The 20,750-nt window shown below is 38.0% G+C and overlaps 1 protein-coding gene across 1 annotated transcript; it reads right to left on the reverse strand.

The window, feature by feature from the left end:
• Positions 1-9,798: 9,798 nt before the first annotated feature.
• Positions 9,799-14,289, reverse strand: LOC149815841 (putative prolyl 4-hydroxylase 7). Its single transcript, XM_089989163.1, has 8 exons — positions 14,183-14,289; positions 13,942-14,019; positions 13,703-13,760; positions 13,511-13,615; positions 11,700-11,757; positions 11,439-11,614; positions 11,308-11,365; positions 9,799-10,264 (listed from the first exon to the last, which is right to left on the reverse strand). Exons 1-8 carry the CDS (start codon positions 14,245-14,247, stop codon positions 9,975-9,977), a joined length of 888 nt encoding a protein of 295 aa, XP_089845289.1. The 5' UTR covers positions 14,248-14,289; the 3' UTR covers positions 9,799-9,974.
• Positions 14,290-20,750: the final 6,461 nt, after the last annotated feature.

The raw sequence follows: 20,750 nt of genomic DNA on the forward strand, positions 1-20,750 counted from the left end.
AAACCGAGAAGAAAGAAAGGAGAAAACTGGAGAGTCAGAAATTCCGATGATTCAAAAGACGGAAAAATAAGAGATTTATAGACTTGTGAGAAAAGCCAAAACGTTTTGAGATAAATGAGATTAATGGCCATAATCCAGACAGCTTGAAAATATGATGAAAAGGTCCTTGAACGGTCACCCACCTTTAACTGTCAATCAAAGGCCTTCAAAATCGTCTAACAGTCACAATGCAACATAAACTCAATATAAATGTTATTAAAACCTTTCAAACGACCAAATATCTCAAAACCAAAAATCCAAAACGGACATTTTCACCTCGCACCGCTGCGAGCGTGCGAAGTGCGCCATCAAAACGCCACATTGTGCCTCAAGTGTCCTTGCGCACGCACGCGCGTGCGCGTGTGCGCGAACGGCGCGTCCGTTGCTGCACGATGCGCAGCAACGTCCGCAATCCACCTAAAGACTCAAGGCTTACCAAAGTAAAGAATAGATAACAAACTCTCTATTTAAACCTCTTGAAAAACTTGTCTCTCTTAGATATGGGACTAAACATTTTTCAAAACATTGTTGGTAGTAAACAAAATCATCAAGATTTAATATTTTAAAACTTTCCTAACAATTGTAGTTGTGATTGCCAGTTATGATTATTCTTTTCATAAATTTTGTGAAAGTTTGTCACAAGATTGAACTTTCTCAGTTGTGATTGTTCATCCCAATATGTGACCAAAGCAACCATGCCTTAAAAGTTTAGGCTTTTGTCAAGAAAATCTTAGCAAAAGTAAACATATACACAAAACCAAAACAACTGCTTTATTGTGTTAGAATCACAATAGAAACTTGTTATATATTCGAATTAGGCAATATTTTAAAAACTATTCATATTATATGCAGCATCGCTGCATCGTGGGCATGCAGCCACCTGCTTGACATGTCGGGTAATGTGGCTTTGACTTGCCGCATGGAACATGAGACTCACTTGGAATCCCTTATGGTTTCAAGGAAACCCAAACATATTTGGGTTTCTCTCTTTGTTTTAGAAACTACACATATATAAGTATTTTAGAAACCCACAAAAGTGGTGGTAATTAGTGGTGGTAATTGGAAATCTATATGAGATTGTGGTTCTAACATGGAATCTTTTATGAGAGAAAAAACAAAAGAAAAGAAGGAAATAGGAGAGAGAGACTTTGGGGTTCTTGTGTGAAAAAAAAACTTGTCGGGGCTTACAACAAAGAAAAAAAAAGAATAAGATGCAGACATGGGTATCACTTGAAGGATTTTGGTTTGCTGGAATCAAGATATAGACTTATTGGATCGAGGTAATCGGTATTGACAACATACTAGTGTATTTCTTCTTGTCCTCAACACCTTTGTAATCTCTTATACTTGTCAGCATAATAAGATTTATTATTCTTTCATTACATTGTATGTTTGCACGTTTTTCATGCCTACAAACTGGTATCAAAGAAAGACTTGGTCTTAGGGCTTGTTCACGCTGGCAATGAAAGAATCAAGTGCCAAGTATGAGAGTGAAATGTTTAATGAGAAGATAAAATTTGGGTTATGGCAACATAGGGCCAAAGAACTCTTGACCCACAATGACTAGTTAAAGCCTTCTATGATAAAGATAAGAAACCCAAAAATATGTCTGATGATGATTGATAAGCTATATGTGAAAGAGTGATTAGTGTTATTTTGCTTAATCTTGTGATTGACGTCCTCTATAATGTCATGAATATAGACTTTGCTCTGGTGCTATGATTGAAATTAGAGGGTTAATACATGATAGAATTATTGGCTAACAAGGAGTGGCTGGTAGAGAATTTTGAAGCCGGTGGAGCCACACTTAATGGTGATCTTGGAATCAGGACGTGTTGATCTGGTATGTTGCCTAAATGCTTTCTTAGAAGGTTGAAAATACCAATGGAGTATACTGGAAAAGGTTAAAACCTCAGTGTATAGTTTTGATAGATTTTGTGTATAGATTACAAAGCACAATGCCAATAGAGTGGCCAAGCTGCTCGCTAATTTTGCAAATGAGGGCATCCTTAGATTCTAGAAGGATCACCCCCCTAATTGGGTCCCTAAAGGGGATGATATATGATTTTGTAACTATTGTTTGTATCATTTCTTTTAATTAAACTGGTAGGGGTCGGCCTAACCTCAACTTGCCTTTAAAAAAAATCATTTACTAACAAACTTTATATGAAAAAACAAATATATGCTCTTCAACTAGTGGAATACTCGAATTTGTAGGATCACTTGAATATCTTCAATAGAATCTTGACTCGGTTGTTGAGTCTTAAAGTAAAGAATAAAAAAGAAGATCAAGCTTTACTTTTGCCCTCTTTTCCTCTATCTTATGATCATTTGGTAATCACTCTCTCATTTGGGATAAAGACTCTTAGGTTGTATGAGGTTATTGCTACTCTTTTTTCAAATAAGACAAGAAAAAAGTCTGGCATTGTCTAACCTCAAGGAGAAGGGCTTCTAATAAGAGGTGATTCAGGTCAAGAAAGAGGTAAATCAAAGTTACAAGGACTTGAAAATAGAAACTGATCGAAGTCAAGAGCAAAGAACATTGTTGTTATTACTGCCAAAAGGAGGGACACTTGATGAGGGACTACAGGAAGTGCAAATAGGACATTGAGCAGAAAGAGAAGAAGGGTAAGAGCTCAGAACAAACAAATGTGGCAGCCGACATAAATGAAGGTGATGGTGCATATCTTCTTTCAGTTTCTATAGGTATAATTCAATTTTCATATCATTAAATTTTGGATTTTGAATGCTTATACCATATGTGCTTGCAGGGAGATTGGTTTGATACCTATCAACATTATGGTGGTTCTGTCCATGTGGGTAATGATATTGTGAGTAAGATCATAAGAATATAAACTATAAAATCAAGATGTTTGATGGGTGATAAGAACCTTGACTGGTGTGAGATATGTGTCTGTGAGAGATATGTGCCTGAACTTAAGAAAAAATTAATCTCTTTGAGTGTTTTAGATGTAAGTGGTTGCAGGTTTATAACAACAAATGGAGTCTTAAGGGCTTTAATAGTCATGAGATGCAAGTTAACAAGAAACTTATACAAGTTGATTGGAAAAATTGTTTTAGTTGCACCAGTTGTAACCATCAATGAAGAGGCTAGTGCAGATTAGACTACTCTTTGGCATATGCGGCTAGGGCATATAAGTGAAAGAAGAAATATGAAACTTTATAAAAGAAACTTATTGAATGGTGTTAAATCATGCAAACTAGATTTATTCAAATATTATGTATTGGGAAAGCAATGCAGGGTGACTTTCAAAGCTGCAAAGCATATGAGTCATGTCATCTTAGACTAACTACATACAGATGTATGGGAGCCTACACTGATTAAATCTAATGGTGGGGCTGAATATTTCATTACCTTTATAAATTATTACTCAAGAAAAGTTTAGGTCTACTTCATGAATAAATCAGAAGCATTCTTGAAATTCAAGCAGTAGAAAGCAAAGGTAGAGTGTTACAGATCTTTTTATGCCCTAAGTCTGACCAAAAGAATTTGCTCCAACCCAAGATCTGTTCAACTAGAGTCTCATTCAACTGGGACTGCACAGAAAGAGTCTCCCTTTTCTCAGGACTCTTTAGAGAAACCCGCCTAGCCCAGAGTCCATTCCAGGCTTGGACTATGGTGGGATGCCTCTTAGAATCCCATCTAAGGTGGGAGTATGTTTATACTTTTACTAATTTTCCTTCTTGTAAAGCTATATATTGATGTATCATGTTTAGTTTATTCTTAATAAAGTTTATTCAGATATTTTTGTAAGCTTTATTTTTAATTTGTATTTTTGTTCTTGGTTCGTGTTCTGGTTCTCTGAGAAAACATATTTCTCTCTCACCTTTCCTCCATGCCCGTTATCAACTCAGAGGAAACATATTTTCTCTCTCCCTTGCCGTCAACCCTCATTCACCTCACACTTTCTTGTGTAGTCGACTAGGAGATATGACTCTCTCCCCCAATATTGCATGTCCCTCTTGCTTATGGTGTGCACCTCTCTAGAGTCATGACTCATGTCCATCCATAGGATCGACCTTCATGGGAGTTCGGATCCTAACAATGGTATTATAACACTATTCCCGAGAACCATGCCAATCAGCCAACCGGAATGACCTCCAGCAACAAGGACTCAATCCCTTCATGATTTTGCACGATAGATCCAGTCACAACCAATGATGATCTGTATCAACCATAGTGATTTGTACCCTGGGATCTCTCCTTTGATCAATCTAAGAAAATCACATCAACATCAGGTTCTTTAATTTACGTACTTTCAAATTATTTTTTTAATCATTTGAATCTGACCTCCAGTGACCCTGATCCGACTTTCGAAAGACAAACCTCATTCTACTTGTTCTTAGGAAGGATCGACATAGGCCTGCATCCTAGTCCGATTTTCAAAAATATTATTTCAGTAGTTTGATAGCTCAAAAAATTCTAAACTATAGTTAGCCCTACTTGTCCTAAACCGAACCTAATTTACAAATAAAAAAATCACATCCTGATCTATCAATTCACTATTTTACTGAAACCTGTCATATCTAGCATTTGGATCCTGATGACCTAACAATTTTTAACTTCAAAAAATTTCCCAGGCTCTATCTTAGATCCATAAATCCTAAAATTTTTATCCTAGGAATGTACATATGTCAGCTGTCAAACTCAATTGATAGATCCCAATAATTTGTCTAAATAGTTGAGATCCGGTCTGATCTTCAGAATATGTCAGAACCCTGAAAAATGATTAAAATTGTAATATCTTGATCCAGCTCAAAATTAAATTTATTTTAACCTTGTAAAAGCCCTAAAAATAAAAAAAAAATTATGTACCTGGTACCTCTCACAAAAAGACCAAACCCATAATCAGCCTTAAACCCTAGTCTATAGCAACTCTGGAGGGCCCTGAGATAACACGGACCCAAGATATAGATGGCGAACTCTACTCGGAGTTCTTGGCTTGCATCAATCCAATTGACAAGAGGAAGAATAGGGTGACAACAAACCTTAGTTGTGTCCTGGAGTCGTTAAATAATTTGTTATGGTGGCTGGTTTTGTTTTGTATTGTAATCAAGAAGCCCTCTCAGGAACTCCATCGAGAAGTGAACGAACGTGCTCAAAAGGCTCTTGAGTTGCTACAAGTGCAAATCAATAATGAATTCAAAACAACAAAATTAAAGATTCTGCGAGATGTTAGATGGTAATTTCAATGGGTGCCTATGTGCACCAGGTCTTTCCAGCAAATCATGAAGCTAAAAATCTTGGTGGATGCCAAGTCAAATCTGACGATATTATACGATAAGCTCAAGAACAAGCTCTAATGCTACCTCTAACTAGGGCCACCCAAGGAGGTTAACCATCCAGTCGAGTCACCCAGGTCAGCTCCCCCTTTCCCTCATCCTTGTTCTTACTCTTAGTTAACCTTGAAGGGAGCCGACCAAAACCTCAGTGTCAACCATCACAAACCTGCCTGACAACTTCAACAACTCCCCCGATGACGACTATGACCGAAGGACCACCTACCTAGTTTAAGAATGACCTCCATTTTCATGACAATGTGTCGTTGATCCCCGTAGACCTAGAGTTATGGTCGCTCCTTATGGTCTTCGACCCATATGACAACAAGGAGTTAGCATCCAACTTCGATAAGACCAACATGACCATGTAGGAGATCCCTCCCCCTCTCAACAAAGAAGGACAGAAGAAGAGGATGAGATAATTCTCTACAACCTACCTTCTTGTAACCGTCCATCAGACCTATGCCAAGTCATGAGGCATCAACCGATAGGTGGCCTAGACCGGTTCTGACCCGGTCCTTACTGGTTATCAGACCTTGAATTAGTTGCCACTGGTTTTGGACGTAGATTCATCTTCCTTTTACTTAAAGTGGATCCAAAAGTCGCTATAGTTGGATCTTGCTACTTCGGATCATATATTACAAGTGGACCTGTTTGGGGTTGTTATGCACCTGCCACTCTTTTTATTTGGATCATCAATAAACTGTATCTTTTTACAACCAACTTCTCTGTATCAACGTTTGATTGATCTACATCCTTTAAAAATTATGTTTCCTTCATGGCTCTTAGAAGTCAAGCAAAATTGAAAGAAATGAATGTGGACCGTACTTGAGGCTAAGTTGTGCATTGGCTATTTGAGAGGGTGGATTATTATGGATCCTTTTATGCCCTAGGTCCGACCAGGAGAATCTGCTCTATCCTAGGATTTGCCCAACTGGATTCCCACCCAACTGGGACTGCACAAAGGGAGACTTCTTTTTTTTCAGGACTCTCCAGAGAAACTTGCCCAACCAAGAGTCCTATCCAGGTTGGGACTATGGTAGGATGCCCCTTGGAATCCCATCCAGGGTGGGAATGTGTTTGTATTTTTACTAAATTGTCATCTTGTAAAGTTATATATAGATGTATCATGTTTAGTTTATTCTTAATAAGTTTATTTAGAGATTTCTTTAAGCTTTGTTCATGTTTCGTGTTCTTATTCTCTAAGGGAACATATTTTTTCCTTACTTATCTTCCATGCCCGTCATCAACTCGGAGGGAACACCATTTATCCCCTCCTTGTCATTAACCTCCCATCTATCTCTTGCTTTTCTATGTAGCCGACTAGGAGAGATAACTCTTTCTCCCCCAATGCTGCATACCCTCTTGCTCGTGATGCATGCCTTTCTCTGAAGTCGTGCCTCATATCAAATTCGCTAGAATCCATAGGATCAACATTTGTTGGAGTTTAGGTTCTAACAATGATATCATAGCACTGTTCATGGAAACCACACTAATCAACCAATTGGAAGGATCTTTGGCAACAAGGGCCCAGTCCCTTCATAGTTCTGCATGACAGATCTAGCCACAACCAATGATGATCTGCACCATAAGATCTCTCCTTTGATCATTCCAAAGAAATCACATCGATATCAAGTTCTTTGATTCATATACTTTCAAATTATTTTTGAATCGGGTCCTAACATAGACACACATAAAAAAAGACAAAATACTTAAGGTTAGATGATGGTGGAAAGTACAAGTCTAATGAGTTTATAGATTTATATAGAAATGAGAGAATTTCTCATCACTTTACCATACTAGAAATATCTTAGCAAAATAGTTTGACATAGAGGATGAAGAAGACTCTTATGGAAAGGGCTCACAGTATGAGATTGAATGCAAAATTAGAGAAAAGCTTTTGGTAGATGTAGTTAATATGACTTGCTTTATTGTCAATAGGCCATTATCTAAAGGAATTAATTGCAAGGCTCTAGAAAAGATATAGACAGATAAGCCAACTGATTATTTTATTTTAAGACTTTGGATGTCTTGCTTATGTTCATGTGTATAATAAACAACGTTTCAAGTTAGATGCTAAGTCTAAACCATGCATCTTTCTCGGATATGAAAATAGAGTAAAGGAGTACAAGTTATGGGATCCTAATTCTCATAAAGTCATCATAAATAGGGACAGTGTATTTGATAAGGAGCATATGGTGAAAGTAAATAAGAAGGATAACATGCAATAGAAAGATTGTGAGAAGAATTTGGTCATTGAGATGAAAGTGGATGTGATTGATCCACCAACAAAATAATGTGTGATTTCTTCTCAAAAAGCTTTTGCCAAGAGCAAGAACAACCCTATAGCTTAGCAAAAGATAGAGAAAGAAAGACCCACAAGGCTCCAGTAAGGAAAATCTATATGCAACAACCCGAGGGTTTCAAGAAAGTAAGCAAGAAGAGTCATGTTTGTAAGTTAAAGAAATCACTTTATGAGTTAAAGCAATTTCTTTGAGTATAAGTATTTTGACTCTTACATGATTAAGGCCAGGTATACCCAGAGTGAATGTGTCAATTATGTTTATTTTCAAGTTCTTGATGATGATTCATATGTTCTTTTGATGTTATATGTTGATGTTATGTTAATTTCTTTCAAAAGCATAATTGAAGTTGATAGGTTAAAATCTACCTTGAGTTAGGAGTTTGATATATAGGACCTTAGTGCTGCAAGATCTTTGACATGAAAATTCATAGAAATAGAAAGGTTGGCAAGTATGAGTTTCAGAAAAGAAACATGTTGAAAGGTACTCCAAAGATCCAACATGAAAAAACCAAAACCTATAAGTACTCGTCTTGCTACACATTTCAAGTTATCTAAGCATTTATATCCTAACACAAAGGAAGAAGAAACATACATGTTTAAGGTGTCATATGTGAATGCAAGAGTTGTCTTATGTATATCGTGATATGTAGTAAGCATGATATTACATGTGTTGTGGATGTAAACAAGTACAAGGGAAATTCAAGAAATGAGCATTGAAATGTCGTTAAATGAATTTTTTGATATTTACAACGCACTATAGATGTTGGTATCATGTTTATTAAGTGTAAGTCTTAATGTGATGTTATGAGTTATGTTGATACTGACTTTGCAAGGGACTTAGATAAAAGAAGATTCACTGGTGGCAATATATTTACTCTAATAGGTGGGCCAATGACTTGAAAGTTTATGCTTTAATTGATGATTGCCCTGAGACAGAATATTTAGCAACTTCAGGAGTAGCAAAAGAAGACATATAGCTATAGGGACTGGTTAATGAACTTGTCATTGAGTAAAGGAAGGTACAATTGAGTTGTGATAGTTAGCGTGATTCACTTGGCAAAGAATCTGTTAAGTCGCATTAGGTCAAAGCATATTGATGTTCAATATCATAATATTCAAAATATGATAGAATATAGGAAGCTGGACTTCGTAAATGTTCACACAAAAGATAATGCAACTGATATAATGGCTAAGCCGCTTACATGTGATAAGTTCAGGCATTGTCTAGACTTGGTTAATGTTTCAGGTTTGAAGCATGAGCCCTAAGGAAAGAAGGCATTGAAGGTGAGAAACAAATTTTTACGTGGGTGATGACAAGCCAAACTTAAGGCAAAGATTGTTGGATAATGTGGCATAGGACATGGGACAAACTTGGAGTCCATTTTCCCTCTTTGTTTTGGAAACTACCCATATGTGAGTATTTTGAAAACCCACAAAACTCGTGGTAATTGAAAACCTGTATTAGAAGGTGGTTCCAATGTGAAATCGTTTATGAAAGGAAAACCAAAAGTAAAAGAAGGAAATAAGAGAAAGAGACTTTGGGGTTTTTGTATGAAAAAAAATCTAGTATACTTCTTCTTATCCTCAAAAGCTGTATAATCTTTTATACTGTTAGCATAATAAAATTTATCTAGTACTCTCTTTGTGAACGTAAGCAGTTTTGCCCAACCACATAAATTCAGTATGCTTAATTACTTTCTTGATCTTTCATTACATCGTGTTTGCACGTTCTCACGCCCACATGACAGCCATTCATCTTGGCATTTCTCAAGATGGGTGCGGCATCCATCTCAAGAAATATAGATGGGTGTGGCGTTCTCAAGAAATATTGAGATGGATGGTCATCAGCAACAGAAATGCATGCCAAGCATGCAGAGCCACTGTATAAAAAATGACCTCTTAAAAATATCATGGTTTCTCCCGTGTTTATATTGGCCTTTGAGAATATCACAACAAAATCACTATATTCTTACAGTATCAAAAATGACAAAAAGTAAGAACATAACCACGACCAACAGGGGCTAGGAGCTGTTAGTGCACATCACCATGTGTTGGGACGTTGCAAGTTCAAAACCCAATGGTATGTTGTGTAACTGGCGGGGGTCTGACTAACCCCAGCTTGCCTTTAAAAAAAAAACATAAGAACCACGGTTGTGTGCACGTTGTTATTTCTAATGACTAAAGGAATTCACAAGCAATCACACCGGTTAAAGTTACTGAATCACAAAGGCATACATCTCGTGCAGTAGTGAGAAACGAACAGTAAAATGTTCACTCTACTCAATCCTATGATTGAAAATTGGAGTATAACAGTAAAATGAGTTTCAGTCTATGCCTTGCATGCTTTACAGCTCTTCCTACAATTGTTGAGCATGTAAGCAGAATTCTTTTCACATTCTCCGGCCACAGCCCATGCTGCACAATGTTCATTCTCATCTAAACATGCTCCTGTTGCTTCGCCACTAGTCGTAGAACTAAAGTGCCTAACATGAATCCAGCATGTTGCAGACCACTTCTCACCCTTTATCACTGGACAGCTTCCATGCAAACTAGTTGTATCTGTTGTTGTGTTTGGATGAAGGCTGAAGAAGAGTATTGCATCCCCTTTCTTGGGTTTCACTGTGAAGAGAGAAAAGGTACACTCAGATATGGAGAGTATTTATAAAGATGAAAAAAGAGTATCACATCCTCTTTCTTGGGTTTCACTAGAAAAGAGAAAGGTGCACTTAGACATGGAGAGAATTTATGAAGCTTTATATGTTGTTCCAGAAGTCATGAAACTGGTTTATTGAGGTTGTTAGCATGGCACTAACTGGTTATATTAAAAGACCAATTTTATTGTAAAACTGAACAACAGGAGCATACTGTGTTCGAGAACTGAAGATCATACCAACCAAAAAGCAGAGAGATTGCACCACATGGTGATGATACAAATTGGTGATTAAGATTTCCAGCTCAACTTTTACGCCTAAAAGTTATAGCAAGCAACGTGACTATGGCACTAACTACAAGGGCATAGCATTTTCATTACACAAATGAATTTCTTCAGTATTTATCTATCACCGGAACAACAAAGAATATCACTCATTTTCCTCTCTCTTTTCGTACTATATAGTTTTGGTTGAACAGATTGAAAAGGTGATGAAATAAAAAATTCAAAACTACAAACAAATTGGGAATGATAGTCATAAAAAACCAATTATTTCAAAGTCGAAAGTGGAAACACATTGGACATGTCATGCAGCTAGCTCTTAGAAGATTTTGAATTATCATTCATATTAAGATAAAGAGAAATTCATTACTACATGGACACATTCAATTCTGAGGTTCACGTCCAAACCATCTACAAGAACTAGCTCATCACAGTTTGTAAACTCCACGTGTGTGTGTGTGTGTGTGTCGACAGAGATCCCATCATACAGAGATCTCCAGGATAAGCACATCCATCATCTGTCAAATTATTCAGCAAACAGGGGAAAACCATTTCCTTCAAACAAATAATGGAATTTGTTAGAACAACCCTTTGGAAAATTCCATCTCTATTCGCATCAAGCTTGTTTGTTTTGATTAATATATAGAAGAGGCTATGATCTTTCCAACACATTCTCCTCAAAATGTAGAATTTGAATTCAACCACACAAGAATGAGAATGAATTGCAAACCTGCAAGACCATGTTTGGCGCAGTCGGACCAAGAATCATCCTTTACTTGAACAACACCCTGTAAATGACGTGTATAGGTTTAATGACTAGTCAATTAAGCAATAATAATGGTGTTGAGAGCAATAACTTGCCTCTGCATCAGGAAAGACTGTTTCCCCTCCCATTTCAACATCAGCCAAATACATGAGAACTGTGGCCATCCGATGACCACCAAGAGCTAAATTTTTTGGGTCATGGAAATAATCAAAGTGAGGCTCATATTTCTGACCAACCTCATAGCGCAGTACATGAATAGATTCACCATTTTCTGATTTTAACAACAATGCAAAGTCAGTGTGCGGGTGAGCAGTGATGAAGTAAAATCAATCTCTCTCTCCCCGTGATTTCATCACCTTTTGGAAGGAGAGTCCAAGCAGCAATCCTGTCCTCTATTCTCGTAACAACATCATCCTAAATCATTGAGAAGGAAAAAAATAAGAGACAAAATCAACAAGAGGAAGCGTCTTTAGACAGCAATAATAAAAGTTGAAACCTACTAGATTTAACACATTTGAGGCATTAATTTCTAGTCAAATAACAAGAAAAATATGTCAACAAAAATTGGAATTGAATAGTACATGTTACTGACAAAGATGCATATCTCTATCAATGACAAGTGGAAAAGGCATGCCTAATGCTGAAACTACAGAAAGCATATACTGAGAATGAATAGCAAGAATTCATACATTACTACATAAATCTTTCTCATCCTTAACATACACTCATTGTTCTAAAATAATATAAACTGACGTTGCTTATGCAAAAAGCTAATATTCTTTTCGATATCCCAAGACCTAAAGGACTAACAACATAATTACTGTTTATTTATGATAAAGCTGGTTAGATCATAACTTTCAATTGGCATTTGGCAAGCTCATTTGGTGGGATTCATGATGATGCACAAAAATGGATAATATGAACAAGGATGGGTAGAATAAGACAGAGATGTGATAGCATAACAAAATGGAAAGAATGGCATGCAATCAAGTTGTTTTTCTCATTACATGAGGAAGGTACATATACACAAAAAATGGGTAATATGAACAAAGATGGGTAGAATAAGACTGTGCTCTGATAGCATAACAAAACGGAATGAATGGTATGCAATCGAGTTGTTTTTCTCATTACATGAGGAAGGTACATATACATGTGATAAAAGAGATTCCAACAACATTCGGATTTGGGAGGCCAACACAGAAATAGTAGTACAAATCCTAGTCTAATGTAAATCCTAACTGCTGCATAGTATTGGCAAATTTCTAAGATTGAGTCAGGTTGCTACCATAGTTATGCAAATCCCATCTAAAACAGGTCTTTCTCAATAAAACATTGAGAAGCAGGGGAAAAAAACTTGGTCCTCAAAATATTGGCAAAAAAAGAAAAAACTTTAAGAGAAACATTACAAGCACAAAAAATTATATTTAGAGAAAGAACTTTTCCAAATAACTCAAACACAACCAATTTTATCAGCCCACAAGGGCTCCGCTCATCTGGCAGGGGTGACTAGTAAACATCACCAAGATGAAGGGATGTCACGAGTTTGAAACCCACGAGTGCATGTCCCTTGCAGTGAGGTTGAAGCTAGGTGTACTCCTTGGTGGGCAAGGAGGACCTGAGGGTGGTTTTCCTCGGTTATCCAGAAAAAAAAACCACTTTTATCAGATATAAGGTTCGAATCATATTGATTCTTGAATTCGAATCCTGTACTTCATCTACATTAACTTGATTTTCAAGAGAAATCTCGTTTATATCTCCATTTATTAAACTTATTTTGTAAAATTAGAACCGAATTAACAAATAGTATACTAATTGTAAATTTTTTAGAAACTCATTTTTTATGACATTCTTTCATCGTCTTTTCAATGCAAAACCTTAAACATGTAGTCATTCTTAAATGAATTTCCGCAGTTTCACTTATTGCCAACTTATGTTGTTAACCAATTTTTTGTGCGTTAACCAAAGATAGCATTACCAAATGATCTTTACCAAATTTCAAATGAATGAGAGCTATCCAAACCAATACATATGAAGCCCATGCAGAAAAAGAAAGACCAATTCAAGCATTTACATAAGAATATGAAAGCTTAGTGCAGCAGAACCTTTGAATACACAAGGAACAGATGCACAAGTTATCCATCATTCACTTGATCAAAGAGCTACCCACCTGCCCCTTGTTCAGGAAGTACCCCGAGCTGGTGCGGACAGTGCTCTCAATGCTGTCGCCGGATTCATTGTCTGCGACCATGGATTTCTCAAGCTTATCTTTTGTCTATAACCACCCAACCAAGAAATTTAAGACTCAAGGATAATTTGGATGCATGGGCATCTTTAAATAGATAGCCAAGAATTACATTACCAATTTGATAAGGTGATCACACTCCTCATGTGAAAGAAACCGCTTGTACAAGAATGCCCTAACCACAACCAACAAAATTATTGATCTTCTAAATCATCATAGACCAACAACAGACATAATCTTTCAACTCTTTAAATAACAAGAATGCATTGTCATTAGCAATGTGGGTTCTAGTAATTGTATTAAGAAAACAATATGGTGGAACAATAGGATAACAAATTCAAGAAATGCATGCACACCTAGGGCGCCAAGAAAGCTGGGTGACTCGCGCGCCTTCAAAACCAGAGGAGCCATCAGTCTTAAGACGCAAATGGTCTCTGCAAAACAGAGAAATGAAGCCAAATTACGATGTTGGTAGGCCGAACATCAATAGTAGAATGTAAAAATTCGTGTGAGAGAGAGAGAGGAAGCCAAATTACGATGTTGGTAGGCTGAAAAACAATAATAAAATATGAAAAATGATGAGAGGGAGAGGCATACTCAGGAGAAGAGTGAGAAAGATGGAGGTGGGAAAGGAGGAGCAGAGTCAGAGCAAGGAATGACATTTCTTCTGATCAAGAAGGAGAAAAGAATGCAGAGTGTGAAAAGAAAAGCAGCAGCAGGGGAGGCCTTTTATAGATCCTTTGCGTTTTCTTCAAATCTGTCTACTGTGAGTCTGATGGCCGCACACTGGCTTCCCTCTTTATTTCAAAGTCAAATAACCACGAGTGAAACAACGGGCGCCTTCCTTCCTCGTGGGCAGTATGACACTCTACAAATACTAAAAATGCCGCCATCAGATATTTTAGGGGAGAGTAGTTTTTTAAATAGTGGTTGCACAGCAGAGACTGCAATGATCCGTTGACCCTCAGGTGGAGGCCCGGTTTGGAAGCTATGAGCTGGGATAGGAGTTAATGAATTTGGCAAAACCTTGTGGTGGTCCTTTGAAAATTGGCAAAAACTTGGTCAAACTACTTGTGGTGGTCTATTTAAAACTCGTAGTTGGGATGGGTGTTTATGCATTTGGGATGGGAAACAAGATTCTCTCACCTTTGTATTTACACGAAAGAATGAAATCCACATCCAAGAGGCGGAAGCTGCCAAATCCTGTTCTCACTTCCTCAAATTGCACTTTCTATCCAGGCAATTAGTTTCCAAACAGGACTTAATTTTATTAACACGCACTGTACATATTTATATAAGAAAAACGAAAACCTACAAAACAAATACAATGCTAAATGAAACATATTATTGGATTTTAGGCAATTTTTTAAAATTCTGACCATTCAGATGTGATCTATACATTTGTTTTTATAGGAATCACTTCCTCAGATGCAATTAAAAAATAAACAGTATACAATCTTTATAAATTTTTGAAGCTCCAAATATAATTTTTTTCATTCAAAATGCATAATTCAAGTATTGATTTCTAGTAAATCAATTATGCTGAACACATCTATGGGTTCAGAATTTTGAAAAAAATAACAGAAATTTATTAACATGTTTCATTTAGCACCATGCTCATTGTGTAAGTTTTTATTTTCTCAAATATAACAACATGAGATCTTCGTCGATGGTGTGTGTGATAGAATCTCATATATATTTATTGGTATTATCTTCTGCACTATATGTATTTTGCTATTATCTTATGTGCTATATGCATTCCATAATCACTCTCCAGGACTTGTAACTTTTAAAAGAATTTAGAAAGCTTTTGAAATCATTCAATTATCAGAGTTTAAATAATAATTTAGCAAAAAATGATATTTTTAAAACAAGTCAACGAACCTTGGACGCATTACAATGCAAACTTTCCTTTTCAAACAGATTTAAAATTTCATATATTCAAAACCAAATAGATTAAAATGAATGCAGTTTTAATAAATTATACAAATGAGAGATTTTTAAGAAGACCTTTATGCAAATTTATCGAATTGTCCTCAGGAGCGAAACGTCAGGAAAAGAGTCTCATCTTGACACCATCAGTCATTATGACATCGCCTATCTCGTAAACCTAAACACCACATGTACCCGTAAAATAGGTCAGTTTCACAAAAAACTGGCAGGTACGCAAGTATGACAATGTAGAACTAAATTAAAGCAAGGCATATTATATTAGCAAGATAAGCAGTGTAAAGAAATAATTAGACTCCACGAAGGAATAAACACTTCTAACATAAACAATTGAGTATGCAAATAATTAAAGGTTTTCAAAGTGAACAATTAACTATAAAGTAAAGTGATCTATCAACTATCACAAGGTGAGCATTCATTCATCACAAGGCATTCATCAATCATAAGATGCAAGCAATTGCACACCAAGCAGTTCTATTGATCACAAGATGCAAGATGCTTATAATACCAGCAATTGCATTAGTCCTAGTTGTAAAATGTTCGTAGAATACAAGCTGTAAGCAGTCACATTGATCATAAGATATAACCATTTTATAGATTACGAGCTGTAAGCAATCACATTAGTCATAAGATGCAACCAGTTCGTAGATTATAAACTGTAAGCAATTACACAATAAGTCAGAATAGTGCAACCAAGTAGTAAAGTAAGTCACATGTGTCATATTTCAACTAGCATAATGATATTATTATAAGCATTTAACTAGTATGAACAACTAGTTATTATTGCTAGCAAAGAACTAGTGTAACACTACAACATGCATGCATAATTCAATGAGTAGTATACTGAACTTTTGAGCAAACAAGCATGTCACGTCACAACACGCACATCTCAAATAATGTGAATAGTTTAACTTATGTTTCGATATTATCTGACAGGGTGGGTACACGCAAAGCACGAAACATAGAAACAGTCGAGACCAGTCCAAGGGTTTATTATGCTATCTGTTTTAGATAACCCGGATGGCTGACTAAGTCCGCTTCTAAGAGGGTGGCCAATGACCAAGCGACTAAATCCCCAAATGCATAGGTGGCCCGTGGATGCATCCAACTTCTGCAGAAGTGGCTTGAAAGTTATCTTTGTAGCACATTTCTCCTAACTCTGATGACTAAGGAAGCTGAGTCATTTGCCCGAAATAGCCATTAATGGCTTATCCATCAGAGTTTTTATATCATTTATCCTCTTTCTTGATGAACCATATTGAACGAGCATGATGAGAGTTTCTAACTGCCATCCCGTTCTATATGCTCTGGTCTTTTGATTCACTCAAGCATCTTGCCTATGAAGGCGAAACAACCACCATTATGTGAGTTATATGTGTCATTGCGCGTTCGAGGCAACTACACACCTTTCATCATACTCACCACAGTACGCAACATACATGTTCAAAAGTACAACCACGATGAGAGGGGTCAACTTATCATGAGGGTGAAAACGTCACCACTTTATGGTCTCAAACACATGACATTGCACGCTCAAAGTAAATTTAGACCTCTCATCCTACTCATCGTAGTATGCAACATACTTATTCAAAAGTACAACCACGATGAGAAAGGAATAAATTTCTAAAAGGAAACCCCCAAACCATCAGCTTTGCAAAAGTACATACTGTAATCATTCAGGTTCAATCTTAACATGCTCTGATCTTTTAGACTGACACAAGCCTCTTGCCTGTGAAGGCAAAATCATCATAATTTTAGGTGATCTCGACATTGTACCAATTACAAGCATCGAGGTTGCCACAACCTCCTTATCCAATCATCGTACATATCCAAAGGTACAATCGTATATGTCTACAAGTACGACTACGATGAAAGGGCAACAATTTTTCAAAAGAAACCCCAACATTTATCTTTTATAAAAGAAGTGATACAATAATTACTCAGTTTGACAAGATCTAGTCTTTTAAATTATATTAATAACAATGGCATATTGCATGATACGAGACCGCCTTGGATCTCTCATATGATTATCGTAGTGCTACCATATCGCGCATGTCTACAAGTAAGTTACGATGAAAGGGGTATAGATTTTCCAACAGAAACTCCAACAAAAATTACACTAAGATTCAATGCAAATAAAAAAATGCTCAGATATTGTATTCTCTTTTTTAGAACGACGATACAATATTGCATGCAGGAGATCGCTATGGATCTTGCTTTTGTTCTCCAAAGACACGGCAATTTGGGAGACTAGATTGATATATTGCAACTCTCAAAACCTTCGAGCTTGCTTTGCGAGACTACACACTCGATAAGTTTTACCCCTTTTCAGAGTTTCTGAGTCATATCAAATTATAGTTGTAAAACATTCTTTTTGAAAATGCCAACTTGAGAAAACTTAGTTGCACTTTCGTAACCTGCGAGACTTTAAATCTTTGCTTTTGCAAAACGATGCATTTGAAAACTGGATTCTCATAAGGAATCCTAATAAAAGAACTGTTGCGCACAAGTGCAACTCGTATCCCTTTGAAGAAGAGCGAAAACAAAATAGATAAAAGACTACATTTACTTATATACCACAACTGTGAGCATGTGCACATTATAAAGTGACAACAAAGTACTAAGAAATTCCACATTGAGCAAAAAATACATAAGCAACATGCATGAAGTATAAAATCGTACATCGGCCAAAAAGATGGGTAAGCAAGTAAATATGTATGCAACGCAAAAGGTACAAAACTGTACTCTAGCCAAATGTCTGAGCAAGCAAGTAAATGTGTAAATAATGCATGAGGTACGAAATCGTACCTCAACCAATAAGCGTGCAGGCTACACAAAATAAGTATAGGAAAAATAAAGTAAATCTAGGCATATCTATCATGGTCATTTTAATTATTTTAACTTAATTCGGTTAATCTACTGCCCTTTTTGCGCAACTTTCCCCTACCTTGAGAAATTATGAGGTTGCGATCATTTCTAACCGTAGGTGATGACTACTCGAGTCGCGGGGTGCAAGTGCCTTCGAGTGTATGAATGACGATCTTGAGCCGCGAGGCATGAACGAGATCCGTTGTGCAAGCTGGAAAAAAAAAACAATGAGTATTCATACAAATGCTCAAAAACAACCTAAGGGGTTACAAACCTCTAATAGGGAGAGAGAGAGGGCTGAGCTCACTCGGATCAGTGAGCTCGCTTGGCCCCCAACTCGAAACATAAAGGGAGCTAAAGCAGTAGGGGTGGGCTCAGTTGTCAGGTCGAGCCTGTACCTGGCTTGAACAGCCAAGGCCAAGGGGTGGGCTCGACTGCCAAGCCTAGCCCGACCTCAGCTAGCAACAGGAGACGAGGAGGGACGCAAGGGCAAAGCTCCTGTGCTGGAAAATCGAGGAGGCAAGGGCCCGACCCCTCTCTACCGATAATCAGAGCAAGCAGAGATGTTACCCCTACCGATTTGACCAAGCCGATGGCAAGGCGAAGCCCCTACCTAAGGCAGGGGTCAGATGAAACTCTTAAACGACAAGAGTTTTTCTCCTGCCTAATGAAAACCGAGAGGCAGGGCGACCACCCTGCCTGGCACAAACAAAGAGGCAGGGCGACTGCCATGCATGCTGGATGACCCATATGGCAAGGGCTTCTTCCCTGCCCGAGGAAGCCAAAAGGAGGTAGGGGCGAAGCCCCTGCTTGACGAGGTCCAAAGAGGGGGAAAGGGGCAGAGACAGGGGACGCACCCTTGTCTATCGAGGGAAAAAGAGGGGCATGGGCAAGGCCCCTGCTGGAAAGCTTAACAGCGAAAGGGGTTGGCTTGGCAACCTGACCGAGCTAGCCTCTGCCGAGCCCACCCCAACCCTGCTGGAAAGCTTAACCCAAGGGTTGGGGTGGGCTCGGCAACTAGGCCGAGCCCAACCCGAGCTAGACTCTGCCGAACAAGGGGAAAAGAAAAGGGAGGTCGAAGGGTATTGGCCCTCCGATCGGTGCCAAAAAAGAGAGAAAAAATAAGGAGGGGGTCGAGCCCCTCCCCTGCCAAACAAAAAGAGAGAGAAACGAGGAGGGTCGTGCTTGCCTGAGCCAGACCCAGAGCAAGCATGGGGAAGGGCAGCGGTGCCCACCCCTCTGCCGCAAACCATCAGAGAAGGAGAAGAAGACACACAGAGAGGGAAGGGGCTATCTGAGGGGGAAAATCATCGGTGTCAGGTAGCCTCCGACGAGGCAAGGTGGATGTCGGTAGGATGTCGTCGGTGTCAGGAAGAGAGAGATGGAAAAGCGGGGTTGGTTGGGTCAGGTGCCCGACGCTCAGAGGTCGAACGAGAGGGGAGGATAGTGAGCACAGTGAGAGTGGGAGAGAGAGAGGGTTAGAGAGTAACCTGAGGGGAGTCACCGACGTTGGGTGGGGATGTCGACGACACTGTCGCTGGAGAGAATAAGAAGAGGGGGGAGAGGGTGGTGATCGCCAGGTGGAGGGAAGACCGCCTACACATGGGGGAGGGGATCACCAGTTGTCCCTCCCCTACGTGCTTTATTTAAAACATGCAGGTGGTGAGGCAGTGCCCGACCGTCTGCCCCTATTTGGATCTGGGTCGGGTCTGGGTCCGAATCTGACCTAGGTCCACCTTTTTTTGTGGATTTTATATCCTACCCTACTTAAAAGAATTTCGTCTGCAAAATTTTATTGTGTTTTTATGCTCCTCCTAGAAAAAACTGCAATCATTCATGCATGCATCAATCTTCATGTAATCAAAGCTGGTGCAATTTACACATTTATTTGCCTCATAGTAAAAGCTTGACAATCTTTTTTACTTGGGCAATGTCTCCTTCAACAAATCAATCAGCATGTTGAACGATCTGTTACCTTAATTATTCGTTATTTTGATATGTAATAGCACAAGACTAATTTTGTTAAAGGGGCATGCGTTCACCATCTTGAGTTGGATCCAATGTTGTCCCCATAATAATATCGTTTTACATTTTTTCGACTCAATCATGAACCTTTGTTGTATCCTCACTCTCATCATGATATACGTGCACTGCATTTATGTGGGGTTGAGCCATACTCACATAGGATAAAATATATTTCATGGGACAACCACGTTCAATCAAGTATAGTTTGATCAATGATAGAACTTTATCATTTTTATTCTTACACACACATATATATATATATATGTGTGTGTGTGTGTGGGTAGAGAGTATCAGTGGACGGTCAATCATTGAATGATTGTCG

Source organism: Nuphar pumila, chromosome 15 (assembly GCF_984573655.1).
Source record: "Nuphar pumila chromosome 15, dmNupPumi1.hap1.1, whole genome shotgun sequence".
In the NCBI taxonomy this organism is placed as follows: Eukaryota; Viridiplantae; Streptophyta; class Magnoliopsida; order Nymphaeales; family Nymphaeaceae; genus Nuphar; species Nuphar pumila.

Bases quoted from the DNA above. Each gene is read 5' to 3' on its own strand.
- LOC149815841 (XM_089989163.1), bottom strand. From the start codon at position 14,247: ATGTCATTCCTTGCTCTGACTCTGCTCCTCCTTTCCCACCTCCATCTT. The intron at 13,616-13,702 runs GTAATGTAATTC...GGGTGGTTATAG, and splicing joins GTGATCACCTTATCAAATTG to ACAAAAGATAAGCTTGAGAA. The intron at 10,265-11,307 runs GTTTGCAATTCA...CTCTCTTCACAG, and splicing joins CGCCAAACATGGTCTTGCAG to TGAAACCCAAGAAAGGGGAT.